We start from the raw sequence: 22,941 nt of genomic DNA, 5'->3' as shown, positions 1-22,941 counted from the left end.
CATCTAAGCTCTGTGACCACAGCATGCAGAAAGAGGATGCCACACCCCAGATTCATATTATTTTTACTTGAAAGCAAACATAAACTAAGCTACAAGAGGCGCAAAAGAAACAAAATGACGTAATGCAAATAAGCCAAAAAAAAATTCCTCCCTAAACCAGTTAAAAACTAAAAATTAATTAAAACTATGAGAACAGGAAACACAAAGGATATATACTCAGAAGTCTATCAAAACATACAAGCTTAGCATGTAGCAGCTGTCTGATCTAAGAGACAGGCTTCGTTTCCAACCTCCCTTAAATAAGAACAGGATAACCTTTCCCATTACTTACTCCATCATGTCACACCTGAGAATGAGAGGGAGGAGGTGAGGAAGGGGGTCAAAAAGAGGGACTCCTGACTGAGAAGAACCTCCTTTTCACTGCTTGTATTTATGATGTCATTCTTTTGGGCATTAAACACCGCTTGTATGAACGTAGATGGACCAGTAACTCTCTTCTCACTAATGATAAGGACCCTAAGAGACCTTTTAAAGGCCTCCACTTCAGGGTTCATGTCAATTCCAATTCACCGTGGGTACTGAAAGCCTTGAACTCCAGTTCCAAAAACTGTTTCAAATGAACAAATATAAAACAACATATGTAGAAATGGATTGAAATTAATGAGAAATATTTACTTTCTCAAAAATAAAAAACTATTTACACTCAGAATTACCTTGCAACACAAAACAACAAGACAGGAAGGTTATAGCTGATATTCAGATGAAAACTGAGGTTTTCAGCTGTGATTTGAACTGTGTCAAAGAGTCTAGCTGACAAAGTTGTAGTGCTAATGAGTTTCTGGACTTCTAAAAGCCACTTTGGGCTCCATTCACCTCTATCTCCAATGGACAACCCAAGCGGATGTCAAGTAGTTGTGGTTTCCTTTGTGTTGCTAAAGCGTGCCTGTTAGCCAGCGGCTGGCTGTGGTGGAAGGGACCCTGTGGGTCTCTGATGAATGCCATTGTTGATATGGAACACCTGCCAGCCTTGAAACCAGCCTCACTTTGACCCCACCCAGTAACACCACCACCACCAGCCCACATTACTGCTTTCTACCTGTGGGTTGATGTCTAATTGTTGGCTCCAAACAGTGAATTAAAGAGAAAGTGAACAAGAAAGACCAGTTGCTTAAAGAGCAGGTAACAAGAGGTCATAGAAATAGTTATGTGTTTGCAGGGGGATGTCCATAGTGTGCGTTCAGGTACAGTGCTTTTATGTAAGCCCTGTTTGTTCAGCCTTTGGTGTGGCATACCTCTATGTATTTACCATCAGTCCAGAATGACTAGGCAAACAAACAGCTTGTCTATTGATGAGCAGGAGCGTGGAATATGCCCGCTGTATTCATAAGAGAGAGAAAAAAGAAGGGAGAGAGCAAAGTAAATCTGTCAAAGCGTCTATTATATGGTGTCCAAACAGAGAGTGCCCTCGACAATGGCCTTATTAATGGCACAATGTCAAGGAGCGGCAGGGCAATAATAGCAAATGATTTGTCTTTGTAAGGTTATCTCTGGAGATCAGGTATTGCAGCAAAGCAGATGATTTGGACTCTTGGGAGCATATCAGGAGGATCTGCGGCAGGAGCTGATTGGTCGTAGGCGTGTGTGCATGTGGAAAGCGTAAGTTGTGGTTTGTGGTGAGGCCGATGGCGTGCAGCCAGAATCAGGAGTGTGGCCGCTACGTGCGTCTTTGTTTGTTTTCCTACCAGAGCTTTAACACCCCCCCCCCCCTCCCCTTCAACACACACACAAACACAGTCTTTTTGGAGAAAGTGAGGGGTGGAGTCATGAGTCCATGTAGAAACAACAGAGGCTTAAGGATAATGCTGCTGTGCCGTCACCTGTTTTAGCACGGTAGTACCTAACTCTGCTACACTGTGTTTTGAACACTGGTGACCTTTAAAAAAAACTGTTGCATTTAAAGTTCTTGCATTTCCCATGTTTGCAACAATTATGATTATAATGTAGTCTTTCACCACAGTCACTGATATGACAAAATTACACCTCACTTCTTGTTTTCTGTTTTCTAAGCTCCTTATTTACCTGCTAGTATAGAAAACAAGTCGGCATTCTGAAGGTGTTTTTAAGCTCCATAAATGTTTTCCATGTATCCAGTGATACAATTGCCTGCCTGTAACTTAGTTTCTTGTTGTAATTTAGTCTTTCTGGACTGTGAGTGAATGGTGGGCTACAGTTCCTCTTAAACAATATATTCTATTAGGCCATTTCTAAATGTGATGTAGGCTTTGAACTGACATAAGGAGACACAGAACCACCTCAAAAAGACTCTGAACCACCAAAAATGTACCTGCGATGTTCCCCCTTTACTCCTGATGTGATCTCCTGTGCTGTTCCCTCGTGTCTACACCTGCAGTTTGTATTTTGTGGATTTAATATCAACTAATAAATGTAATTAATTTAATGCGTAATGTGACATGCATTGAATTTGTGAGTACAAAGATAACAGGTTAGCTGTTTATTCTTTAATATTAATCCTTTGCAGGCTGAGTTAAATATGCATGAGTTGTCTGTTGTAACTCTGAACTCAGGTAGGTTTCATGAAAAATGTACAGGTACAGGGGGAACGTTATTGCTGTTGCACAACTTACTCATACATTTGACTCTATGTGTTCAGTATAGACTGCACCTCCTGCTGGTGTATCATGTGGAGGCTGACATCGCCACCTCATCTATATTCTATATATTCAATATTATTGTGTAATGACACGCTCAAAGCTCCTCTCACCTGCTTAACACATAGGGTCTCATCACTTTTACAGAATCATCTCATTTTTAAGGACCCATTTCTCATAGATTTTATCCTGTCAAAACATGTTTATCTGCTTCTGTATGAACGCACTTTGTTCTAAATCTGCGCTCTTAATCACATATTTTAGTCCCGTATATGTGGGGCATGTTTCACCCTGACATCTTCCTGCTGTTAAAAACGAGGTCACCTCCTCTCTGCTGCTGAATGTGACCTTTGTTGAAAGAATTATGGATCACAGCATACAGTGTGATGATGAGCAGAAACAAAAGTCTGGGATTAAGCGGGAAAGAGAGCAACAAACAAGTGGACACGTTACAAACACAATGAACCCCTCTGTGTGCCCGTGTGTTATACATCACAGCCTTACATTGTTTTACAGAGGTGTTTTTGTGTAGGTATGCACAAATTGAATGTGGGCTGTATTTTAAACTTAAGGCATTAAAACAGTCAGAACTGGGTGTGATGATCTGTTTTCACATATTTCACTTTTACTCCCAGAAAAGCACATTTTTATGCTTAACCCTAAAACTTACCGGAATTTTTTTTGTAAATACAGCACACACTTTAACCAAGTGTAGTTTTCCTGCTGAAACTATGATATATCCTGTTACATGCTCAGAGTTGAGGGGGGGATATTTCAACCCTCCCCCATGCACTTTGAGGGCTTGTCATTTTTTCATTTATTTCATTAAATATACTCAAATTACCATAGAAAAACTATGTTTTTAATCCAGGGGTCACGTGGTAACGTTTTGCAGATTTGTCTGATTTTACATTTGTGTCTCTAGTATGCTGTTCAGTTACAAGACCGGACCGTTTTGCTGTTTCTATTCAACAAGTGAAAGCTAAGGGGAAAAAGGTAACTAGCTTAGAATTTGTGGGGAAACGAATTAAACCCATTATCGAGCACAAATTCCACCAAAGCGTTAATTTAAAATACTTTGGTGGTTAAATTATAAAGGACTGGTAACCTTAAGAGCAGAAGTTATTAATAGCAGATATTGAGACTCAGGAAGGGCAAAACACAGCTAAATCAAATGAATATAGGAGCTGCTGAAAGTAGCTTTATTAATGGTTTATTAACAGTGTTAATATGCAGAGTAATTGGTAACTAAAATCTTTAACATCTTAGGACCTGGCGTTCACATGTGTGGACATCACATTTTGGGTTGTCTAGACCAAAATACTAAATTTTGCTCTACAAGGGCCTGATATCCACTAAAGAGGACATTATACTGCCACTTTTCTATCAAAATTTAAAGAGAATGTCCTTATGTGTGGCTCTTATTTTTATCAGAAACAAAAATCAGGTAAAAAAAAAAAAAAATCATGTCATTCTTTGTTTTTACATTCATCAGGTCCCAATTGGCCCAAATAGCAAAAAGAAATTAAAAATACATGCCATGAAAGAGTTTGGGTCTTAGGAGGTTAACATTCATGGCCCTGCTGCTGCCAGCCTGCAGTAGGATTTATCAGAAACCTGCCAAATATAAAGAGCTAAGGGAACTAGAGAAGCAGTTTATCTGCATACAAACACGTATTTATTTTTTTGTTGTTGTTGTTGATTCAGGTGCTTTGTGCCTATTTAAAACAAACCTCCGGTGGTTTTAACGTTTTGAAGAGGAGGTCAGATAATTAACTTTTATTGGCTTAGCTCAAAGCTTTTGATAACAAACATGATTAAAAAGATGTCGTAAACTCTTCTTTCACTCCACCTGGATTCACTTTCTTGGTCGCAGCAAAGAGGCAGGGCTTTAAATCCACCATGAAACAGATGCTGCTGGGCATGACTTGGTCATGGTGACTTTATTTATTACATGTTTGTTTCCTTCATTACAGTCCATCTACTTCTAGTTGCACGTGCGAGTGAAACGTTTCACTACCGAGTGCGGCACACGTATTGTCCACTTCCTGCTTTGTTTTCCACAGCACTAAGACAACCTCTGTATTTACTACAGACTGCAAGAAACAAGCGAATAATTAATGAGGGTTGCATCAGCCGTTATTCAGAGCTGTGATTACTAGAAACAGCATCAATATTTGCCATAGAGGGAAATATAAATCATACACAGACTGATAACGGTCAGTGGAGCAGTCAGAAGTATTTTTCATCTGTCAGCTGCAGACGTTGGAAACAATGTCCGAGGGTGTGTATTAAATGAGCTGTGACCTGCGGCTCTGTGCCGGTGCAAGAGCACTGACTTCACGAGAGAAAAGAAACAAAACAGAAAAACAAACGCCGGTAAAAGAGTGAACCTCCCTGCTCATCATCATCATCATGGCCCCATTCTTCCTCTTTCAATTGCAACTGAATCGCCTCGGTCTCATTACAGATTATGGCCTCAACAGAGTGACTCTCCCCTTTCTCTCGCCTTTCTCCACACAGTCCCTCTCTTGATTAACATTTTCTGCTAGGCTTCACACCAAAGGCACAACCTGTGCGCTTTAAAGGCAGGGTGAAAAAAAAGCCATCGAGCGCTGGAGTAGAATCAGATAAGGCTATCAGGCAGGAGGCTTTACTGCCTCGGCTTTGTCCCGCTCCTCCACCCGGCCTCGCTTCCTCCCTCAATCTCTCACTCCACTGCACCTTTTGTCCAGCCTGATTCCCTGACAGTACGCTCTTCTCAGCCGGGGACCCCCCAACCTCCTCCAGCACCACTGCACTGTGAGCCTGAGCGCTGCAAACAGCAGCTGAAAGAGAAGGCGAGGCTGATGTTGAAGGTGAAGCCCCAGCAAACGGCTTTAACTCTCAGAACAAGCCTCATTCAGCGTGTTTCACAGAAACAAGTGGAAAATAAAGTGCAGTTTTCATCCGGAAGCAGTACTTAGAGGACAGTTTGGCCCCAGATTTCATTCATGTGAACCATTGGCTCTGGTGAAAGCTGAGAAAAGTTCCTACCTGACACCATCAGAATCAAGTGATTTATTCATTTATTTAGCTTTTATATTGTAACATTAATATATGTTTATGAGGCAAAACGTATATATAATATACTGTTGTTAATAACAACAGGTCTTGATCTAAGACCAAAATCTTGCTTTGTTACATAAAACTTCAGATGCATTAACATCATGGGATATAGCAGAGTTTCAGTAGCAAAACTTCATCAATTTAATGTCTCAGATTTAGAGTATCGGTTAACATGCTTGAATATTTGTGCACAAATCTGCCATATTGTTTTAAGTTTAAGTTTTAAGAATGCAAGCATGTTTGTAGCTTAACACGTATCATTAGACCAGGCAATGTTTCCCATCTTCTGAGAGCGTGTGAATTGTAGCCTGTAGAGGAATAGCACCTGGCGTGGTCTTCTGCTGCTGGAGCCCGTCTGCTTCAGGGTTGTGCTTTCAGAGATGCTCTTCTGCATAGATGTAGCGAGTTTTGTTTTACGTACTTTAGCCTTTCTGTCAACTCAAAGCAGTCTGGCCACTCTCGTGTGACCTCTGACATTTTCACCCTGAAAACTGTCCATGCATACACTGAATATAATATATATTGTCCCGTCCCGTTGAGTGTAATTTCCTTTGCTAAAAAGAGGGGGGGGGGGGGGGAAGTATTCAGTGGAGTTTTTTTTTAATGTAGATTGTGGCTTCCTGTATTAGCTGTGTTGTCATATATTTCTGGGGTGAAGTCTCAAAATATAAAGTCTAATGGAGTGCAAAAATTAAAAAAAAGAAAAAAGATCCTGCCTGAGTAAATGATCGGAAAAATTATTTTAAAAATGCACCTTATATACGCCTGGATGGTTTTTATTATTAGCGGTATCAGTGTGTGTGTGCGTGTGTGTGTGTAACCTCATATTGTCATTGTGGACTCACAGACGTCAGCACAGGTCAGCTGCTCACTCTCCTCCAGATGGTCAGTGAACCTCAGCCTCCTCAGAAAAAAGAGGAGGAGGATCCATTCACTGTGTCACACAAGGTGCCAGTTCACTTCAGCAGATTGACCGGTGCACTGATGCAGCCACCGAGGAGGATGAGGAAAGCCTTTAAATCCCCGCCCGGGCCCGCTGCAGGCCGAGCTGCGGCTGCACGCATGTGTCCCTCCAGATCCTCGTCCCGCACCCTCGTCTCATCGCAGATATTTGCAAACAGATGCGAAGAAGGCAGGCCGCCTTGCTTTTTTTGATTAATCAAGCTTTAACAAGTCAAGTTGACTGGATGCGAATGTAACATTTAGCATGTGAAAAGAGGAGGCCTGGTTTTGATTAGGCCTAAGCTGATAAATGGCAGATTCAAACAGGCCCCCCTGCCATTGGAGAGAAACCCCAGAGGTCCAGAGGTTTAAGTCCAGACTGATATCAACTCTGTTGCTTCTCTTTCTTCTTCACACCAATGAATAGATCCATTATTCAGTAGACTCATTCGCATCTCCTAAATTGAAGTGGCAGCAGCTTAAAAGCCCCGTTTTCTAACCCCCCTTCTCGCTTTTTATACGGAGTCGCTCTCCCTAACAAATTTGCCTGCTGAAATATTCATGGGTGCGATTTGTCTCAGTTTGTGCCCCTCGTGTAATCATCGCTTTTACATTTGGGATTTTTGCACTGAATCAGGGAAATAAGCTCATGTTTTTCTCCTAATAGAGTATGTTTAAAAGGAGTTTACATGAAAGCGGCATAAAAACATCATTTAAAACAATATAGAATTGAATTTAGCAGATACTGTTTCTGTACTTTGCTTTTTTGCATGCAAAAGGACTGTATTGTAATCTGCTGGCATGCTTATCTCCCTTCTGTTTTCCTTTGGGTAGCTTTACATTGTTATAATAATGATTCTCACTCACAAGCTACAACTTTCTCTTTTTTCGAAATCAACTCCTAAAAAGAATTTTTTTTGTACATCTTGTAAATAAACTCCAGCTTGATATACTTGGTATCTTGGGAAACTTGTAAATCGACAGTTTAATTAATGCCCCATAAAAAAATACATGTTTTTTTTTAAAACTCTTCTAGAAGGCCAAAAGTGATGCCTAGAAGATTAGCCTGGTTTTAAAATAAAAAGAAGACCGTTCATATGCCAGAAGTTGTTTTGACCAGCCACCAATTCCATATGGTGATCAAACAGCTGGGACATTTACCCCAAATGTGCCAAAAAAAAATGCACAGCAAGTTATCAGAAAAGACTTTGTTGCCACAACAATGCAGTCCGATGGTCTATAACTCAAAAAACCTGAAGGTAACATTTTGTCTGGCTTCATTAAATATACTAAAGTCAATATATAAAAACAGCTGAGCCTCTGAAAAGCTGAAAAGCTCCGTGTAGTTCCACTGTAAAGTTTGCATGGAAACCTGCCTCCCAGTAGACCCACATGTGGACAAACTGCCGTCAGTACAGGGAAGCATATCGTTATTGGGTTGACACTAGAGCGAGGGTCGAAACTTTGTTCAGTATGTAGGCCAGAGAATTTTGTTAAAGCGATTCATTTTTTAAAATGAAGAAATAGAACTGAAGTTGTAAACAACACAAGTTGACATCACCAGAGTTAAATGTTATGCCTTTGATCTTCGAACACATCTGGAAACAGTGTTTTGTTTTTTGTTTTTTTAAGTCCTTAAAATAGAAGAAATTTAAAAATAGAAAGCAGAAAAGTTTGCTATCACAGAAACCTCAGAAAAGTGGTGAGTCTAGGCCAGTGGTTCTTAACCTTGTTGGGGGTACTGAAGCCCACCAGTTTCATATGCGCATTCACTGAACCCCTCTTTAGTGAAAAATAAAATGTGATTTTTTTCAAATTCAAGACATAGATATGTTTTTTACTGGTGTACAAAATGAGCCGTGCATGTCACGGCGGAGGTTCTGCCGAACCCCTGAGACCGACTCACCGAACCCCTAGGGTTAGTGTTTTTCCTAAGTAGAAATGATTTAATACAAATGCTAATATTTCCCTCTAATATACTCAAACTCAGGAAAAACCTTTTCCCTATTCAACCACAGCAGTGCCGTTCATTTCGAGGCCTTGACCGCTGCATCTATTCATCTCACTTTCTGTCTTCATATAAAGACCCAGCAGCCAAGTGCCACTCTGACCCCCTTCCTCCCCTCCTTCGCTCCCTCCTCCCCGATCTTGGTCAACTGGACGTCCTGTGAACCTCTCGCCCCGTATTGTCCCCCCTCCCTGACCCCGGTGCGACCAGAGGAGAGAAATATTGCCCTAATCCACTCTGCACACACACACATGCACACACCGTGAAAAGCCTGACGTTGTTACTCGAGCTGCATGTTTCTTTTGACTATCACACATAAAGATGATGAATTCACCGTCTGAAATTTAGTATGTCTAAGAGTACAGTTAACATGGCTTCCCCTAGCTCTCAACTTTTGCCTTTGTTTTCTTCTCTTTCCAGTCGACTTTTTGGCAAAGTACTGCATTTTCAGTCAGGAGAAGCTGGCCGAGTACAAAAGGGCTTTTGAAGCAGTAAGTGAAAAGGGATTTAAACCCTTTATATTCCCCTTTTTCTTTTAGGATATTCTGTTTCACTCACTGTAATTTGCTGCTCTCCCTCCCAGAAATACAGATTTTTTTTCTCCTAACAGTAGCAATGGCTTGCAAAATTTAGGAAAACTGTAAAAATGTTTATCTCAGAATTTAATAATTTAAGAAAAATCACTTTTTTCCAGTTCACAATCACAGTCAACAAAGAAAACCAATGAGTATTAAAAGAAGGTTGAAACAGATTTCAGCCTTAAGAAAAGATTCTGCTAGTTAATTAATGTGATAATTCACACCTTGGTTGGATTCCTACAATATTTCCAAGGGTCGAAACGAAAAGTCAAAAGAAAAGACTTTAAATCTCAAGTTTTGAGTTTTTGTTTTGCTTTTTTGTAAAATATTTATCGTTTTTTCCACTTTAACCACTATGCTCTGCAACTGGTTGCCGAGTGGTTGCTGGATTTTGCTGGTTGTTACTAGGTGAAAGCACCAAAAGCCTTCTATGCTAGTGATTGCTTTGGTGGTTAGCATGGAAGACGGCGACTTGTCTGCAAACAGTTGACAACTACTCGCCAAGCAGTAGTGAAATGTGAAAAAGTATGAGGCAACCTGGAGTCTTTTTCCCTTCAAACTAAAAGTTCTACCTTACCGCCACAACCAACATGTTTTAAAAAGCGCAGTTTTTAGTTTGAAGGCAAAATGTTTCTGTTTCCAGTTTGCGTTTTGAAGTTTCACTACTGAAAAGACGACAAGTTGGCATCATTCATGCAAACTAGAGGCAATCTGCTACCAACAAATCTGGTGGTGTAACCTCGAGCAACCACTCTCCAACTAGTTGGGGAATACACGTTTTCCTCTAGTCCTGCGTGATTCAGGTTTTATATTCACCTTTATTCTTTAGTATATTCTCTTTCTTTCACTGTAATTTGCTGAACTTCCTTTTAGTAATAATGTAATTTTTCCCACTGATGGTAGTAAGGTTGACAATAAGTTGGCTTTTAATTAATCAGTTAATCCAATCATCCTCAAACTGGATGGATTTATTTCCAAACATAATAAAGAAAGTAAAGGTCAAGCTACAGATTTTAATCATCTATCACAACTTTCTGTTGTTTCTTTATATAGTACCCAGCATTTTTCCCTGTTTAATCCTTTAAGTTAAAGATGGTAATGGAAGTCTTCTTTTGCAGGAGGACAGTGACGGTGATGGCTACATCTCCTGTCTGCAGGTCCTCCTCGCTCTTAAAAACATCATCCCTCCTGAGCTGCTTTCCGAAGAGGAAGAGATCTACGTCTACAGGGTGGGTCTTCGCTTTGCCTGCACACGCTCACATCACACATTCACGACGCTTTAACAGTTGCATGGGTTTGCTTTTTGGATTTCTTTTCTTTCTTATTTTTCAGATCCTGGAGATGGTGGACTTCAGAGTGACAGATGGGCTCGTGGACCTGAGGCTGTTTGCTGTAATTGCAAGCCTGGCACAGAAAATTGCATCCATGGAGTAAGTGACCAACTAACACACCCCTCAGAGAAGCCGGAGGAGGAGTCGCTGACCTCCCATAAATAAGAATAAGACTGTGTATGCAAGTTTGTTCCAGTGATTTTGCCATCGTGTGTGGGACTCTCTTTGATCCACTTTACCTTTTTAGAAATGTTTTATACGACTTTAGAGGTCAAGGTTTCGAGTCTGGATGTGATAACTGTGCACTTTGCCCTTAAGGGCTGAAACCAATGTTGAATAGTCACCAGAATTTGACTTAATTCAAACTTATCTTACCATGAAAAAGTTAGATATCATATATATCCATTAATTTGGAAGAAAACAGCTAGAAAAATGATGCAAAAGCTGTAAAAGAGTTAAAAACTTTATTTAAAGAGCTGTGTTGTATTACTTTAAAAAAGTAATGCATTGCCTCCTTAAAGAGAGTAAAAGTTATATAATTACCAAATAAACAGTATAAAACTAACATTACAGCCACACCGTGACACAAATCCCTGTGCTAATGAAGGCACACGCTACTCTTTCTTTTAGTCTTTAGGTTTTATTACAAAGATGACCAATGAGTGCATCACAGGAAACACTGACTGCACTGTGGCCGTGAAGCAAGTCTGCTCAACTGGTTTTAGCTTTCGAAACTCAAGCTTTGGCTCTTTTCTTGTAAGAGGGGTCTTCATACACTCACTCTGGGGTCGTTGCCTACATGGACCGTCGACTACTGTGTCACAAACGACCGTTCTGTGTGTTACTCTCACGTGTGCTGTTGTTGGTGCTTGAAGGTGTCCACTTCAGACACTTTCTGGGCTTCTCATGCTGCTTTTTGGATCTCTGATGTTTTTTCGTGCTTCTCCCGTTCCTAAAGAGCTCCACTGTGGAGCTGGTCTGCAATTAATACATGAAAAAAATTCAACAATTTATTAATTTATTTATTTAAAACAACCCTGAAACAAAACAAAACAAAAAAATTCTCCTCATATCAAACGCTCTACAATCCAGGGGCTGCTCGCTGTGTGTCTGTGTTTTTAGCCAAAAAGATATCAGGTGTTTTCACTCCTTTCTCACTTTTCACGGCGTAAACGGGAGAAAAAAGAATTAGCAGGCAAACAGATCGTGAAAATAACCGAACCCTGAACCCTGCTCGGGCGGCGCTCGGCCTCCGCGTCCTTGTGTCTCTGCATTGTGCCCCATATGTCGCAGATTCCCACACACAGCGATCTCTCGCTGCCCCGGGCTCTATAGCTTCCTACACACAGGAGAGTGTGGAGCCAAGCCAGCACCAGAGGTCCCCGAAGGTCAAGGCCTGCACCCAAAACCTTCACCCCAGAGTGAGAGCTCCCTCTCAGCGAGTACGGGGCCAGGGTCACGGGTCCTCTGATTTACGGCCAGCCCCTTTGTGTGGTGCATTAGAGGAGGCCTGTAGACTGGCTGCCTCGCTGGCACAGAAAGCCCAGGGTGTCTGCGCTCTATAGAGGCAATTATAGTAATGATAATGAATGTCCATATTAAACCTCTTTTCACAGAACTCCTTTCTGCGATTTAAATGATAAGAAGAGAGGAGATCAGCGCTCCTATCGCCACCTCCTAAACAAGGAGAAAACAATAGCATCCTTCTGCCGTCTCATCCCAACTGAACTCAGCTGATCCTCTTACCTGTTTCACTTAATCCTGTTGTCTGTAATCCTAGCTTCGAAATGAGCTGCAACAGTAGTTACACAATCAGCCTTTCTGATCATGAAGGGCTTAGAGGAGGCGGCTCCCTCATGTTCATAGATGTTTCTTGCAGTTTAACGGCACAGTAATTACACCCTCCTCCCCCGTTTGCTTTCCTCTTTTCTTTTCATCTTTAACTGTCCTCCCCTCTCGTGTCTCTCGTCTCTCCGGCTCTCTTTTTGCCTCCCTCTCACCCTCTCTGTGCTCTCCTGTTTTGGCCCTTGACTCAGGCCATCTGTCCCTGTGTGGCATTGTGCTTCCTCACAAGTCCACCTCACACAGCGCCACATTCCCTCAGGCAGCATCACGTGGTCTGACGGGAAGCACATTACCATGCAGAATTCCCGAACGGCATCGAGCGGAGCCGGCTCATCCTCGTGCTTTCGCTGGAAGCTCACGCTGACGATCTCCCCACTACGTAAACTGTCTGATAGAGTTTCCCATCACCCGTCAGCCTGCTCAGAATATCCCAAAACAACCCTCAACTCTGTCAAGTCGAACTAGGTCAGGATATGTTTGCATCCCTTCACCTCCTGCTTCGCCAGCTCCCCAGCGAGGGGACCGCCAAAATTTGGGGAGTATTACGCAAGCGAGAAGTCTGCTGTGCTGGCCACAGCGGGGTGCCGGAGGAGGTCCGACAAAAGAAAATGGGTTAGGCTGCTATTATCCTCCCTGCAGTCCATCATCGGTCCCCTCGCCCCTCATTTACGCGAGCCATTATCACGCCAGTGTCCTTAGCGCACCAGCATTTGGACTCTTTTACTGCAAACCAAGTGCAATTAATAATCATTAGCTGCCCTGTCTCTCTTCATCCCCATCAAGCCCCTGCCTGCACCGTGGTTGGAGGACAAGGGCCAATCATGGAGCTGGGAGCACTCAGGCGTGCACTGCACTCGATGGCCTGGTGCTCAGCCATTCTTTGGTCTAACAGGCCATTGAGCGCTCGGCGAGGAGGGGCTCATTAACACTGGGCGCTCGTTAGAGAAGGGACGGCCGTCGCTGTGCCACACGCTGGACAGGAGAGGCCTGTGCCCACATAATCGGACCAGTCTCCCTCTAATTATCCGAGCAGACCTAGATTGTGCCAGTCTGCGACTTGTCACATTGCTGCAGAGTGTGCGTCCGGTCGCTGACACCCCTCCCCAAACCTCCACACGGACTCAAAACCAGAGCAGTTTTATCCGTTACTGTGGCGGGGTGTCCCCGTTTGCCCACGCATTGTTTGGCTACTGTGAACAACCACAATGGACTCAGAACATTTTACCATCACGTCTCCTGTAAACACGACGTCGCACAGGACAAACCCGCCAAAAAATGCCGCCAAAGTTTTTCCTATTTTTGGAGCAATTACATGACCACAATTATTTGTATTCACAACAATCCCGTTTGTCCTTAAAGGCCAGCTGCTCTCTTCTTTTACACTTCATGACTTAGTCAATAAAAGAATTAGTGCAGCGTGCTATGGAGGCTCATGGAGCCACTTTGTGTCTGTATTATGAAATCAGAACAGGTTTGCAATCAAATAGCAAAACTATACAAACTGGAAATGTGTAAATAAACTTAACCCTAATCTGGTTTCCTCTGCAAAAAGTTGATCATATTTCTTCTTTTTTTTTTCAGTTATTGCAAAAAATAAGCTCTGTTGGAAAAACATATTTCAGACACTATTCGGTTTGGTTAGATGTAGGAATTTTCCAAATTTTAAAATAATATGTTGTTTTTATCTGTTTCAAAACATTAGGGAGTTTTTTTATGTGTCTCTTTTTAACTCTGTAAAGCCTGAACCATGAAATAACTGTCATCCATCCATCCATTCTCTAAACCTTATCAGAATCGGGGGGGGGGGGGGGGGGGGTTTGGAGTCCATCCCAGCTACCACAGGGCGAGAGGTGGGGTACACTCTGGACAGGTCGCCAGTCTGACGCTGGGCTGAAATAATGCCAAAATAAACCTCATGTATCAGATATTATACACTCGATGTTAAACAGTTAAACATGTGTCTCTGAAAACCATGAAACCTTTACATGTGAGTTTGGGCTGCAGAAATACAAATGACTTGACAAACAAATAAATAAATGCATTTAAACAATAAATTTAAAAAATGAAAATAAGGTTATAAATAGCTCTAAAAAAAAAAGCAGATGTTCTATGAACTAAATGATGTGCATCCACACGTTGTATAAGTGTGTGTCATACAGTTTGGTAGCTTGTATTGTGTATGGGATTATTTAGGGTCTTTTTTATGTTTTTAATCTTTAGGCCAGTAAACTACTTGTGTTTTTTCCCCTCTTATTTAAAAAGAATAATAAACAATTCTATACACACAAACAGCGCACGTTAGGCATTGAACATTACAAACATTTCTGGGATTGTTACTTTTGAGCTCATGGGTGTAAATCTTGTTTTAATGATCTGCAGTGTTGTAACCGGTGCTGGGTGTAACACATTCCAAACTAACATGTTACTGTAATCACATTACATTTGTCAGTAGTAATGTAGCTAAATTGTACTAACTTCATTAATTACATTACAGTTAATTGTGTTGTTACTCGTGTTACATTTACTCAACACTGAGTGTTCGCCAGCTCCTGTTCTCTGGAACCGGCTAGAATCACTGTGGCTCTTTGGGCTCGTTTCCAGCTTTGCATTGGATCTTGTGTGTCCTCATTAGGATAGGGATTTATGTCAGTATGTGGGACTGTAGCCTCAGGTTTATGTTGTTAGCTGGTAATTGTGTAGCAATGTATTTCAGGTCATGTTATAGAATAATGCCAAAGTAATGCAACAATTACTTTTTCCGGTGAGTAATTAAGTAACGTACTGCACTACTTTTAAGACAAGTAACGTTTAAGAAATCACATTTTAATTGTGAATTTATCTGACTGGCAGTAAAGCCTTATTTCAAAGCAGCTCTCAGATCCGTTGTGATTTCACTTTATAGCTTTATAAAGATATAAACGTAGCTCCTCTCTTTCGGGAGTTTCCCAAAGCCTGAAAAATACCCTGATTACATCATCGGGGTAATCTCACTTTGGACTTGGAAACATGAGTTTAAAAGTGAAGATATTCTGGATGTGACTTCTCTACAGGTAGAATTAAACCTTGAAAAGTTTTCAGCTCATGTTCTTATTTTTGCTTTTTCCTTTCAGCGAGTTTATGCGATCGCTAATCAGCAGCATGGACTTCCGATCCTTGGAAGTGAGACTCTTCAAAGCTAAGGTGCAGTGAAAGCTTCCTTTGCCTCATGTTTACACTCTGGAGTTTGTTTTCATGATGTGCCCTCAATGCAACATCAGATTAACTCACACATTAGTCACATTTATTCCACACAAGCCGTCCCCGCCTCTTTTCATGGCCTCGCTGGTATAATTATAATGAAATAAATGCTGGCAAACACTTTGAAGAGTAATTCCAAGGCATCCTTTATACAGCAAGCTTTTTTTATGAGAGGCACTCACCCCTCATGCATAGAAATGAGGGAAGCAAGTCAGGGAGAGAAAGAGAGGGGTGCCTTTCCCTTTTCATAGATTAGCACAGCCTTAATCTCATTAAAGTGCCCAGCAGTGAACATGCCGTCCACTCCGCCCAGCCCTGTAATCAGCCTGAGACACACGGCTCATCTTAGATGGACCAGGATGGATCTACCAGCTGGCCCAGTACTCAGTCACAGAAGGAAGTACTGAGCAATAGAAAGGCAGGAGGAACATGAAAGCCTGCAGCCATGGGTTTGGAAACTGAGCCCCTGGCCAGGTAGGGGAGGCTTCGTAATTACAGAGCTGTTAGGGATAGGGTTGTTAACTGGAGAAGTTGGGGGGGGGCAGCAGCAATGGGTGTTTGCCAGAGGGATTATAACCCTCCCACCCCTACTCCCCCTCCGCGTCTGACAATTAGTACCTTGACTGCATTAACTGTGCAAACAGGTGCACTCAAAAAAGACTAGAAACAGCCTGTGGTAATCTGAGGCTTCCCTAAAGAGCACACACACAATAACAACACACAAGTGTACTCTGTAAAACAGCAGAAATTTACTTGGGCATTCTGCGAAGCTCTGCCAGAACCCAAATAGCCAGCGAGAGAAGAGCCACTGAGCCAGACTGGCTGTAGTTAAACCTTTACTCAAAAAGCCATCTCTAGACCCAGCAGTCTTAGCTAATTATAGGCCAATCTCCAACCTTCCTTTCATATCAAAAATCCTTGAAAGAGTAGTTGTCAAACAGCTAACAGATCATCTGCAGAGGAATGGTTTATTTGAAGAGTTTCAGTCAGGTTTCAGAGTTCATCACAGCACAGAAACAGCTTTAGTGAAGGTTACAAATGATCTTCTTATGGCCTCGGACAGTGGACTCATCTCTGTGCTTGTCCTGCTAGACCTTAGTGCAGCATTCGATACTGTCGACCATAATATCCTATTAGAACGATTAGAACATGCTGTAGGTATTACAGGTACTACGCTGCAGTGGTTTGTATCATATCTATCTAATAGACTCCAATTTGTGCATGTAAATGGAGAGTCCTCTTCACACACTGAGGTTAATTATGGAGTTCCACAGGGTTCAGTGCTAGGACCAATTCTGTTTACATTATACATGCTTCCCTTAGGCAGCATCATTAGAAGACATAGCATACATTTTCACTGCTATGCAGATGACACCCAGCTCTATCTGTCCATGAAGCCAGATAACACACACCAATTAGTTAAACTGCAGGAATGTCTTAAAGACATAAAGACCTGGGTGGCCGCTAACTTTCTGCTTCTTAATTCAGATAAAACTGAGGTTATTGTACTCGGCCCTGAAAAGCCTAGAAATATGGTATCTAACCAGATTCTTACTCTGGATGGCATTGCCTTGGCCTCCAGTAACGCTGTGAGGAACCTTGGAGTCATTTTTGACCAGGACATGTCCTTCAACGCACATATTAAACAAATATGTAAGACTGCTTTCTTCCATTTGCGCAACATCTCTAAAGTTAGAAATATCCTGTCTCAGAGTGATGCTGAGAAACTAGTTCATGCATTTATTACTTCCAGGCTGGACTATTGTAATTCATTATTATCAGGATGTCCAAAAAACTCACTGAAAAGCCTTCAGCTAATCCAAAATGATGCAGCAAGAGTACTGACAGGGACTAGAAAGAGAGAGCATATTTCTCCTGTTTTGGCTTCCCTTCATTGGTTCCCTGTTAAATCCAGAATTGAATTCAAAATCCTGCTCCTCACATACAAGGTCTTAAATAATCAGGCCCCATCTTATCTCAATGACCTTGTAGTACCATATCACCCTATTAGAGTACTTCGCTCTTGTTCTGCAGGCCTACTTGTTGTTCCTAGAGTATTTAAAAGTAGAATGGGAGGGAGAGCCTTCAGTTTTCAGGCCCCTCTTCTGTGGAACCAGCTTCCAGTTTGGATTCGGGAGACAGACACTATCTCTACTTTTAAGATTAAGCTTAAAACTTTCCTTTTTGCTAAAGCATATAGTTAGGGCTGGAGCAGGTGACCCTGAATCCTCCCTTAGTTATGCTGCAATAGACGTAGGCTGCCGGGGGATTCCCATGATGCATTGAGTTTTTCCTTTCCAGTCACCTTTCTCACTCACTATGTATTAACAGACCTCTCTGCATTGAATCATATCTGTTATTAACCTCTGTCTCTCTTCCACAGCATGTCTTTTAACCTGTCTTCCTTCTCTCACCCCAAACGGTCGCAGCAGATGGCCGCCCCTCCCTGAGCCTGGTTCTGCCGGAGGTTTCTTCCTGTTAAAAGGGAGTTTTTCCTTCCCACTGTCACCAAAGTGCTTGCTTATAGGGGGTCATATGATTGTTGGGTTTTTCTCTGTACCTATGAAGCGCCTTGAGGCGACTTTTGTTGTGATTTGGCGCTATCTATCCATCCATCCATCCATTCGCTTCCGCTTATCCTTTTCAGGGTCGCGGGGGGCGCTGGAGCCTATCCCAGCTGTCATAGGGCGAAAGGCGGGGTACACCCTGGACAGGTCACCAGTCTGTCGCAGGGCTAACACACAGGGACAGACAACCATTCACACTCACATTCACTCGCACATTCACACCTAGTGACAATTTGGATTAATCAATTAACCTATCCCCACAAGCTGCATGTCTTTGGACGGTGGGAGGAAGCCGGAGTACCCGGAGAGAACCCACGCAAACACGGGGAGAACATGCAAACTCCACACAGAAAGACCCTGGCCTGATGGTGGAATTGAACTCAGGACCTTCTTGCTGTGCGGCAACAGTGCTAACCACCGTGCCACCGTGCTGCCCATATAAATAAAATTGAATTGAATTGAATTGAATTGAAGTGGTTCAAAGAGCAAGACCAGAGCCAGTTTTCCATGTTTGAGGTCATGTCAAAAACTATGATTGTTATTAACTCCTGCAGCAACTTTTCCTGTTCCTCCTGGAGGACCAGCAGGGCGATGCGGGTGCTCAGAAGGGCTTCATCAGCGCAGAGCAGCTGCTGCTGGAGCTGAAGGCCGGGGGCATCCACCTGGATCAGGAGGTGGCCGTCAGACTGGAGCTGCAGCACATTCCTCCTCTGGACCTGCTGGACTTCTTGGCCTACCTGCCCCTCTTCATGCTCATTCACAAGTCGGTGATTTCCAACCCTTTTGATGACTCCAGCAACCTTTGACCTCAGCACTCTGTGGATGACATCTCAGCTGAGCCACGTCTGCTTGTATGAAAAGACGACATGTGACAAACAGAAAAATGATTTTAAAAAGGACATTTGTAGTGGAGATACAAAGTATTTCTTTTAAATTATGCAACTTTGTTACATTTCACTTCTAGCTTTAACCTTTAAATTTGCTGGTAACAACCAGCAAGACTGAGTTTAGAGTGGAAGAAACCATTATACCTTGCTATCTCCGCTGCACCTGAAACTTATTTCTTTCATTTTAAATTGCTCTAAATTAGACATTCAGCATTAGTTTGGGTTTCATAAAATGTATATATATAAATAAGCACTAATATTTATGCAATTAGATATTTAGATCTTAAAGACGAACTCGCTGAAAGAATGCTTTCACATTCTAATGATAAAAACTATGAATACAGGATTTTTAATAATTTAACAGACTATCAGAGACAAGTGTTTGTTGTTGGACATTAAAAAAATAACAGAAGCCTTGGTGATAAAAGCCGCCAGAACAGAAATTACACTGGATGTTTATGACACACTGATAAAAGATAAGTCGATCATTAGACTGACGATCCCTTAGGGACTTCTGTGGGGTGATGTTCAAACAATCTCTCTCCTCGACAGCTGTGTAAACACTTATTTCCATATGAATACTTTGAATATAAACAAGAGTCAAGATTTTGGAAGCCAAAATGTTTTTGACTTTTTATAGTTCAATTAATGAATAAACCATGGAAATACAGTTGTGAAACCATCAGTTATCTTCTGTCAAGGAGTCAGATTTTTATTGTCTCCTTTATTTTTTTCTGCATTAATAATGTAAACGCTCTGCAGCATGTGTGTGTGTGTGTTTATATCCACGTTACATTTTACACTTTGTTTGCACTGCGCTCCCTTTAGCAGTCATTTCAATTCCCTGAAAATAGAAATGAATTTACTCTGCACTTCCCACTCCATCTCTCATCTGTACGAGTAGCTGAATTTTATTGGCATCGCACAGTCTCAGGTGGTCACATTGCTGCTGGTCTCTTCCTGTGCGCATGTCCTTTACGTCACACGTGTGCTGAGTATGTTCTGTTTCCAGCCTCTGTCGTTTCTCTGAGGCATGTGGATCACGTCACAGAGCAGTAAAGTGCTGTCTGTGGTCCTGAAATCTTCTGTGGCTGCTGTAGTTTCAGAGTCTGACGCTCTGATTCATGTAACAAGTGTTCATTGTTGTGGAGTTTATTAAAAAAAAAAAAGACACAAAAACATTTGAGAAAAATGCAGCAGCGCAGCAGAGCTATTGGCTACCGTCCAGTTCAGTCCAACTTAATCAACACTGATGAATGATGTTCGCTAAGATACTCAACTGATGTGGTTTGAGCCTTTGTTTTGCCTAAGCTTTGCCAATTAGATATGGCCGCGCTCTCCTGCCGCTTGTGCACGCTTGACAGACTGCCGCTGAGGGAAACATAATGAGCTGTGACAGGCAGCAAACCTTTGTAAGCTCTATGTCACCAGAGAAAACAGTCAAAACTGCTTTTATTGTGACTCTTTAGATGCATGTTTTGAACTCCATCTAGTTTGAAAATGTGGCTGCAGGTGAGCTTAGGGTCTTCTTACCAGAGACTACAGGAGGAAAGTAGCTTTGTATTATGTACTGTCCATTGTTCCTGCTAAATAAATACAGCTAAATGATAAAAAAGTAAACATTAACTTTCAGCATCCTCCCCTTCACTCCAATAAACACTTTCCTGTGGACTTCCTGGGCTCAGTCACTTGTTTTGTCTTACTTAAAACAACTTGATTTTCATTTTGTAATTTTGGTCCTCCTCAGATTCCAGAAGGTTGTTAGTATAGTTCATCATGTGACTGGGTCATTAGTCAGTGAGCTCAGATCCATATAGATTGGTTTTAAAACACTCAACAAGTCCATAAGCCTAAATGCATCTTTTATATAGAATCTATAAGGTTAAATGCATCTTTTATTTACAGTCTATAATAATAAACATGTATTTTGTGTACACTCTCTGGGCTTGCCCTACTTGCCATAAGTTGTCGTTTTATATTTTTAAAACAATCCAAAACATTGATTTTATCTTTAGAGAAACAAAGTTCCTCACTCCATAGGTTCCTTGAGTCATAAAGTACCACTGTGTGGCTTTCCCCCCACTGCTGAGCCCCATGACAAAGTCTGGGGACCTCTCACTGTTGGTTGTGTGTTGGAGGTCTTTTTTATTTATTTGTTTTATGTTTTATTTTAATCCAGTCATCATAATTGTTTACTTGTTAAACTGTGATGGTGCTTGGCTGGAGGCTGCCGTGCCTCTTACTTCACTTTTTTAGACACTGAATTAAAGTTAAATTTGAAAACTTAAAAAAAAAAATCACATCTCATTTTTATTGAAGTTCAAGATGCCTTTCAAAATAAAAGGTCTTGAAGTAAATTGAAAGAGGTGAGGAAATTAGAGATGTATTTGCACATACAAGAGTGGGATCAAACCTTTCTCGTGTGCTATTCTGATGGAAAAGTTTTATTCGGGTTTAAAGTTATTCCAAGCTGGCAGAAAATTTTACTCACATCAGAAAATATATACAGAATTTAGAGGTATCATCTGTTTGATCTGAAGTGTTGCAGGTCCTGTGCTTCTAATAAATAGATTAAGTGAATAGATATTATAATTGTTTATTAATTATTGTACAAACAATGAAGTGTCTGCAAGTTAATGCTAAACTCAGACAGTTTTCTAATAACTTGTGTTTTTGAATGAGCCAGGAGGACCCTCTGCCTCTCTCTCAGGCCCTCTGGTGGTCCACGAACTCTCCTTTGTGCGCTCATATTTACAATAAACACGAGTTTTTCCAAAGAATTTCACTAAAACGTGTCTTATTTATGTATTTAACGCCATTTCTGCATAAACACCCACATTAACACCAACATGTTGAACCCCACACTCTGACGGATGTTTTTCCCCTCCCAGGTGGTGGTTGTGTGTTCAGCGGCATGCTGCTGTCAGGAGGCACACGCCATCAGCCAATTCAGCTCCGTGTCTCCACTCGACCACCATTCAGACCCCATTCACTCATTAAACCAGACACGCGTCCGGCTGCAGCCTCCGCCCTACCTGTCAAACTCAGTTGTGCAGAAACCTCAGAGCTCTAGTTCACAATCTCACGTCATGCCCTCCATCTGCAAATTTTAAAGCCTCCTGTTTACTTGAATTATATTTCTCGGTGTGAGTTGAATTGGGGGAAATAGTGTCATTGTAATCCTACAACTTGAGCGATCCACCTTCCAGCCGCTTCGTGCGCACAGACGCTAAGGAAGACTAGCTTGAAAAGCTCACTCGAGGGTTCATTAACTGCAGAGGTGTGTTCATTTTAAGGTCATGTTGTTAAGAGAAATATCACAGCAGTATTTTTATTTTTCACGACATCAATGTGGTGGAGGAGGTGTATGTGTGTTTTTAAAATGGAGACAAAGTGGAGTTTTACGCATGTTTTGCGAGTGTGAAAAAATGCGTCTGTTGGGTTGAAGGTGCTGGCTGGTATTACCAAGGAGAAAGAGATAGCGGTGTGAGAGTTCTCTAGTAAAAGACCTGCGGCTACAGAATTAGTTGAGCCACTCTGCGCTCAGCTTCAAACAAGAAAAGAGAACATGCATCGTGCGTAAAACGTGCGTTCTTCCCCTTTTATCTCCACGTATTCCATCTACTCATGTTGGTTTTAATGGCCACACAAGGAAAACTGTACCCAGTCGTCGTCCCCCCCCCCCCCCCCCCCCCCCCCCCCGACACACACACACCACCACACACACACACTTTAAAATTAAGACATGAACAGTAATTCAGTAGCATCT

At 41.9% G+C, this 22,941-nt stretch overlaps 1 protein-coding gene across 1 annotated transcript in view; it reads left to right on the top strand.

Moving 5' to 3' along the window:
* The window catches only part of LOC147310154 (uncharacterized), a 91,309-nt gene extending 70,014 nt beyond the window's left edge, over positions 1–21,295 (top strand). The window contains exons 11-15 of the mRNA XM_086269862.1: positions 9,148–9,218; positions 10,424–10,534; positions 10,638–10,735; positions 15,592–15,661; positions 18,840–21,295. Coding sequence (XP_086125988.1) covers positions 9,148–9,218; positions 10,424–10,534; positions 10,638–10,735; positions 15,592–15,661; positions 18,840–19,091 — 602 coding nt within the window. The 3' untranslated portion in view covers positions 19,092–21,295. The remainder of the gene's footprint in view (positions 1–9,147; positions 9,219–10,423; positions 10,535–10,637; positions 10,736–15,591; positions 15,662–18,839) is intronic.
* Positions 21,296–22,941: the final 1,646 nt, after the last annotated feature.

This window comes from Aulonocara sp. 'chitande type north' Nkhata Bay, linkage group LG17 (genome assembly GCF_057382095.1).
Source record: "Aulonocara sp. 'chitande type north' Nkhata Bay isolate Kocher_YH1m ecotype deep benthic linkage group LG17, A_spYH_male_GT1.1, whole genome shotgun sequence".
Taxonomy (NCBI): domain Eukaryota; kingdom Metazoa; phylum Chordata; class Actinopteri; order Cichliformes; family Cichlidae; genus Aulonocara; species Aulonocara sp. 'chitande type north' Nkhata Bay.
Note: the sequence above shows the minus strand (reverse complement) of the source record. Positions and strands in the feature narration are given on the sequence as shown.